General features: G+C 33.5%; 1 protein-coding gene across 1 annotated transcript; it reads right to left on the reverse strand.

The window, feature by feature from the left end:
- Positions 1–841: 841 nt before the first annotated feature.
- Positions 842–6,469, reverse strand: LOC139872317 (GRF1-interacting factor 3-like). Its single transcript, XM_071860170.1, has 4 exons — positions 6,319–6,469; positions 3,428–3,504; positions 3,238–3,334; positions 842–1,297 (listed from the first exon to the last, which is right to left on the reverse strand). Exons 1-4 carry the CDS (start codon positions 6,400–6,402, stop codon positions 1,064–1,066), a joined length of 492 nt encoding a protein of 163 aa, XP_071716271.1. The 5' UTR covers positions 6,403–6,469; the 3' UTR covers positions 842–1,063.
- Between the last annotated feature and the right edge of the window lie 634 nt (positions 6,470–7,103).

The following is a 7,103-nucleotide window of genomic DNA, read 5'->3' on the forward strand; positions in this document are numbered from 1 at the left end:
GAAGAATGTTCTTCAAACCTTGCGTATTCCGCTCACATCATCGTTAACTTCATCGATTTTGGATAAATCGTTTAACACCAGATTGGGGATTAAATCAGATCAATCGTATCAATTTTGTCCGCTCAATTTTGAAGAGCAATTGGTTAAAAGTTAAAACCTATTTGTGTGTGAAATTAGGGAAGGGAAATTTGCCGATATACTCCATATTCGTTTGTTAATTGTACTCAGTAACTGTTAATTGTACTCCGTAACTAACCCTAGATAATGTGTTTCCCCTATTTTTGCGCAACAGTTTTTGTTTATTACGTATAATAAAAAGGGCACCAGCGTAATTAGAAATCGTAACTGCCATTTAGAAACCTTAATGACGCCATCAGCAATTTAGATGGTTGAGATCAAAATTTGAAAACTCATCTAATGGCTGGGATTTGGCCATGTGAGATTTTTAAATAATTAATGACACCATAATAGTTTTCTTATTATAGATAAGAAAGATGAAGTCTTTCATCTACAAAACTTTCCTTAATGATGTTTTCTTTTTCCTTTTCCTAATTGTTGTACAATAACAGTTGTTGTACAATAACAAATACTCTGTACAATACATACAATATAATACAATAACTTTAAATGACAACCAACGGACCAGTTAGGCCTACTGTTGAGTTGTTTACCTTGAACTATTTCGTCAAAAAGCAGATACAACGACTAGTTAATGTGGTTTTAGCTGCTATAGTTAAATCAAGGGTTCCTATATTTGAATTAAGCTTTAGTTGCTTCGAACGAATTAAAACTAAACCAAAATAACTGAACCAACAAGCAGATACATGCATAACAGATCAAAAAGCCAACGGACCAGTTGAATTAAAGTTCATAGATTCTCTATAACAAACATAACAGTTAAAACTAACGACTTTCCTAAAGCACACACATTACACACACAAACACTAAAAAAGTTCAATGCTCATGAACTTGGCTAAAAGTCATACATTAAGATGCTTCTAGTTCTGCCGTAAGAATTAAACTAATATCCACATCAACCAGACTAATAATTCATTTATTTTTCTTACTTTACTTCTTCTGATCCGCCAGCTGCACCTCCATGGCCATCTTTAGCGCCTGAGGTTGGCGGGCCCCCGCTTGGCCCACCGGGCCTAACACCCATCTGAGGTTGCGGGCTATGAAACTGCATGGCTGACATCTGTTGGGGAAACCCAGATGGTGGTTGGCCCATGATAGCACCCTGCGGCATATAATATCCTCCTTGTTGTGGGATGCTCGGATGTGGGAGCGAACCCATCTGCATATTATGAGAAAATACACATGAATAGAGATATTCACAAGGTTGTAAAAGTCACGAGTCGGCTGTTGACCAACATTGACTTTTATTAATAAAGAAATAAATTTAGTGCGTAAAAAGGATTCCGATATGAAAAAAAATACCAATAAAGGTAGTATTCGTCCTCATGTGCTTCCACATAGACACCACCTCATCGAATGTGATGAGGTGGCACGTCATCATCTTCTCCGATGAGGTGGTTGCCGGAAATATTTTTGGCCGAAAATTCGATGACGTGGCATCACCTCATCATATTCGATGACATGACGTCTATGTAGATGCACGTGTGGATGGATATTACCTTTATTGGTATTTTTTCAAATCAAAATCCTTTTTAGGCACTAAATTCAAATCAGACACCCTTTATTGAGAAATTGTGACTTTTATGTTACCTTTTTTGGTCAATTTGCCTTATTTTTTAACATTGTTTTTATTTCTTTAACTACATTATATACAATAAGTTAGTATATAATTAAAAGAAGAAAACCAAAACCACTGTACGTTTTGTCTACGTCGTAAGAGATGTTTGGTATGTTAAAACGAATTATTGTCTCTCGGATTATATTAGGCCCTTTAACGTTAAATTTTTTATTGAAAACATATAGTTGTATACCACAAAAAGCTTTATGTGCGTGTCAGAGTGGTGCCAGCCTCAACACGCAACTGACCACTTCCTTTTTTATGCTCGTATTCCAAGTTTTAATAAAACTAATATAAATTATTAAAAATAAAACTAAGTGTTGTATGACACTATGGCATCATCAAGATTACTATTCATGGGGCTTCCACATAATTAAGCATAATATTAGACATAAAGATACCATAACATAAAACATAAATATTTCAAATATTGATATACGGCACAAAATCTAATTTTAAAAAATATAAATTTTTTTACCTAACTTTAAATTTGACTTTGATCGACTCATACCCGACTCAGACCCGACTCGGCCCAAATTTAACCCGACTTTTTAGCATTGACCAACTTTTAAGGATTTTTTGGGTGAGTCGGGACGGGATAGTCCCCAAACCAACGCGTCAGCAATCATTTCTAGGAACATGGTTATAGAATTGTACGGAAGTGCATTTGGAAAGTGATTGTGGAATAATTAGAATTGATATATTGGTTGTTATTAAACGCTCTGTAGAGGATGGCTTTTTGATTTGTTTCTACCATCTGAAGTCGTAATAATCAAATAATAATCAAGAAAATTCATATGTTTTGAGGACTGGACAAAAACCAAAATTCAATAATTTAATAGGTAAAATGGCAAATGGAGAAAAAAAATATTGGCATTTTAAGTAGAAAAATACATCAACACAATTTAGTAAATGGGAATAAAGACATACAAACAAAATTGGATAGCAGCCGCCAAGTACGAAACTGTTTATCCAAAACCCATAAATAATGAGAAACAACAATCAAATCCCGAACACAAACCCAAGGTAGTAAAAGTCGCGAGCGGAGACGAGTCGGTTGGGACCTTGGAGGGATGAGTCGGACAAGTCGAGGACAAGTCGGACAAGTCGAGGACGAGTCAGCCGTTGACTAACGTTTACTTGTAGTAATAAATAAATAAATTAAACATAAAACATATATATTTCAAACATAAAACATAAATATTTCAAACATAGAGATGGCACAAAATCTAATTTTAAAAAATAAACAATTTTTTATCTAACTTTGACTTTGACCGACTCAGCCCGATGGGAACGGCTCGGCCCGACTCTGACCCAAATTTTTAGCGTTGACCGACTTTTAAGGCGTTTTCGGTTAGTCCGGACATGCTAGTCCCCAAACTAAGTGACACCACCAACGCAACGGCCTCGGCCGACTTTTACAACAGCAGACAAACCCTAACAACCATTTATATAAATGTATCAATAGATTATAGATATACCTGAGATGAGATGGTCGTTGTTGGTGTAGGCGTTGGTGGTTGAGCATCAGCAATGGCTGCTAAATACATCAAATTCTTTTGAAGGAGAGCTTGGTACCTATAACATACCCCACCAATTTCAATTAAAGAAATTTCAAAATAAAGATTGATATTGAAATGGTTGAGCGTGATTGAAGGGTTGAACACTCACTGGGCACATTCGGCAAGCTTTCCAAGGTTTTGGTTGTTCATTATTGCTAAAATTAATTGCTTGTTCTCGTCGAGAAACTATTAAGAACAAGTTCAAGATCAACAAATAAGAATTAGCATAGATATATATCCAATGAATAGTAAGAAAGTTAGAAACGCTCTCAAAAGCTTAGACACGACATTATATACACAATATAAATATCCGTGAACCGTAACCACGTTAACGATATTGCGCCATGTGGTGTTTTGTCTTCTAGCTTTCTTTTGCAATTTGTACAACCTTTTGCACATATATACAACATACAATCTAGATTAATTAATGACATAAAGATGATAAGTGATACTATTTTTTTTTTTTTTTTTTTAACGGCGAATTTGCATCAGCGGATCATTTATTTCAACGACCCTCATCATTTGCACCCACACACGCTAGAAGGAAACTCCTACCCGGGTTGCTTGGCAACTAATCGCGGGTCCTTTCACACTGAGGCTTGATAGAGTTGAAGCAAACGTTCGTTGGTAAGTGATACTATTTATATATCCTGATTTTTGTTCTATTTAGGCAATCCTAATCCTAAGACCTATCCAACATGAAAAAAGGAATTCGGAAGTTGGGACAAGTAAAGTGTCTCAAATAAAGGTTCAAAATTCGTTCGAAGCTCTAAATAAAGATGCTTTTAATCTAATTGATGAACCGAACGATGTTGAATCCGATAAAGATGAAACAGCGGAGTTTATGGCGGAAAAAAAGGTTACTAAGGCAATGAACTCGTTTGGAATGAAATTGGGTTGGTTGTAGTAGTTTTTCTTTTTTCTTGTTTAGATATGTCGTTTAATGTTCTTGGTGTTGCTAGTCCTAATTGTTGTTGGTTCTAGCTTGGTGTGTGGTTTTTTTGTGAGGCCCCAAGGCGCGCTTGCGGTCGTTGTCTTTGATTGTATCTTATTATTATTATTTTTAATAATATTTACCGGGTAAAACCCTTTACCAAAAAAAAAAAAGACCTATCCCACATATATCTACAATATAAAGAAGATAAAACATGCTGTTCAAAAAAAAAAAAAAAAAAAAAGATAAAAGATATATTGATGATAAGTATTTAGTTTTATTTATATTTATATTTCCCGATTATTTTTCTTTGAGGCAATTCTACAACGTGCAACCCAAAGTAGACTGTAGACAAATGATCTAAAGATGAAAATAACTAGTTTTATTTATAAATCTTAACCTTTTTACAACGGCCCTTAACCTATTACCTATCCAAGTATATATACGATTCAAAGTAAATAAATCCAAGTATATATACGATTCAAAGTAAATAAATGATCATTGTGATTATTTAACATTGGAGGAAAAAGCTTTTGAAATGTTTTTACCTGATGGAGATAAGATGATCTTTAGATTCTTTAGTTATTTTATATGTTAACTTTTACAATTAAAGATAACTTAAGCCACTTACTTGGTGATATTCAATTCAACCTACAATTAAATATCCCGCCGCAACATGTCCTAAGATATTACATGTACAATAGACGTAATTAAACTTGATAGCAGAAATATCCATTTGAGAACCCGACAAGTAACAAAAGACAGAGCAATAAGGATGATTTCTAGTAAAGATGTCTAGAAGGTTGTATGAAATGAAAAGACACTTTAGACGAATTTTCACCCCTTTAACCATTTTCCTTGTTAGTATAATTATAAGTTTGACCCATTATACAATATACATAACCCAAATTGAACCATTAAAATTAGACGGGCTTGCCAAATGTACATATAATTAACGGAAGATGACCTTCCTTAAAATTTGAAATTGAAGAAAATAAGATTAATACAGCATACGGGAACCTTAATATGCTGACAACCTTCAAAAATACTGTATACAATCATCCTAATGAGAATTTAAATGTGATTGTGTGATTGGTGTATATACTACCTTGACAAAACTCATATATCTAAACTTAACCAGTTAAACTTTATTTCTAATGAATACAAAAAGTAATTAACTTCACATGCTTCAGGTAATCTAACAAATGAGATGAACCCAAAGGGTACTACTTGACTACTTCACACTCGAAATCAGCATGTATGTTTAATTTAAGTGAACACATTAAATTCATCAACTTTTATTCCATCGTGCACTGCTAATGTAATGGTATAAAAGCTTTGAATCGCAACATCTCCATATTACAAGCATTGAATTATCCACCAAAACACGCTTTTCATGGGATCTTAAAACTTAATCCCATTATTTATAATCTAAACAACATGATAATTACTATACTTTATGTCTCTTCTATCCTTAAAAATCAAGACTTACTTGAAGTAACACACTAACACACTCTCCCAACTCTCATCAAACATCTTATTTGTTCAAATAATTTAGTACCAAATCATATAAATTAAAAAACTTTTGAGCACCATAAGTCATCACAACATATTTCAAAATACAGAGCAAAACCTGACCAAGTTATCATAAACCCTAGTATTACTTGTAGAAAAAAAATTTAAAAAATCATGAAGTACACAACTTTCTTACCAAAACACAAATTAAAACAACACACATATTTTTTGAAGATTGCTAATGACAGCCCTCATTAACGTGCATAAAGGCGTTATACATAACGGTTATATACTAAATCATACAACACCTTTATGCGGGGCGTTGTTGTCGTTGGAAAATCCAATTTAGTTATAGTTATTAAAGTAATTATTGATAAAGTAATTATTGATTTTCACATACAGTTCCACCAACAAATAACAAAAAAACCCTAACTACCCAGATCAAAAAATCTAATTTTCAACATGTTTTAGTTTAAACCCACATAATTAATAAAGTTCATATAAATATCATGAAATAAATTAAGTAAACAAAAATGGGGAAAAAGAAAGACCTTTTGGATCTGGTCAGTGGTGATATTTGTCGGAGGATATGAAGCTGACATCATCATTTGATTGGGCATCATCGTCTGCTTCATCTTTGTGTAAAAATTTAAAAACTTTTACTTTTTAATTTCTTAGAAAAAAAGAAAATAGTTTGTTTTATTTATGGTTCGATAAACCTTGGACTTATTAAACTTGGAGTCTTAAACTTGTTTTCAGCGTTGACGGTGACGGAGTTAGGTAAACTTTTCCACAGCACAGTATTTAGGTAGTACCGACTTTACCCTTCCCTTAATCCTTTTGACTTGGGGTGTCTTTTGACTTGGGTTGTGTTTGGACGAAAGTAGCTGAAGCTGGAGCTTATGAGGAGGAGCTGGAGCTGGAGCTTATTTTTGAAGCTGGTAGCTGGAGCTTATTATTTTTTATAAATGTTTGGTAAACTAGGTGGAGCTTATTTTTTAGTTCATAAGCTCTACTTTTTTTTTCATAAGCTACTACAAGTAGCTTATTTTTTCAGAGCTTATGATTTTCATAAGCTCTACTTTTTTTGTTTACCAAACAAAGCTTATGACTTGAAGCTTATTAAAATCATAAGCTCAAGCTCTCATAAGCTTCCATAAACTTCAATAAGCTACGCGTCAAACACACCCTTGGCTTGATTTGGTTAAATGGAATTTTGGTATGAGTCAGATAGGTATAGGAATTTTGGGATCATCAAAAACTGAGTTATTTTTATGAAATACTTTTTAAGTTATACAGCACATTACTAAATTTTATCGCAGGATCCATATGTTTT

The sequence above is a fragment of the Rutidosis leptorrhynchoides genome, chromosome 1, assembly GCF_046630445.1.
Source record: "Rutidosis leptorrhynchoides isolate AG116_Rl617_1_P2 chromosome 1, CSIRO_AGI_Rlap_v1, whole genome shotgun sequence".
NCBI lineage: Eukaryota > Viridiplantae > Streptophyta > Magnoliopsida > Asterales > Asteraceae > Rutidosis > Rutidosis leptorrhynchoides.

Bases quoted from the DNA above. Each gene is read 5' to 3' on its own strand.
- LOC139872317 (XM_071860170.1), bottom strand. From the start codon at position 6,402: ATGAAGCAGACGATGATGCCCAATCAAATGATGATGTCAGCTTCATAT. The intron at 3,335-3,427 runs GTGAGTGTTCAA...GGTATGTTATAG, and splicing joins AAGCTTGCCGAATGTGCCCA to GTACCAAGCTCTCCTTCAAA. The intron at 1,298-3,237 runs GTATATCTATAA...CATAATATGCAG, and splicing joins CAACGACCATCTCATCTCAG to ATGGGTTCGCTCCCACATCC.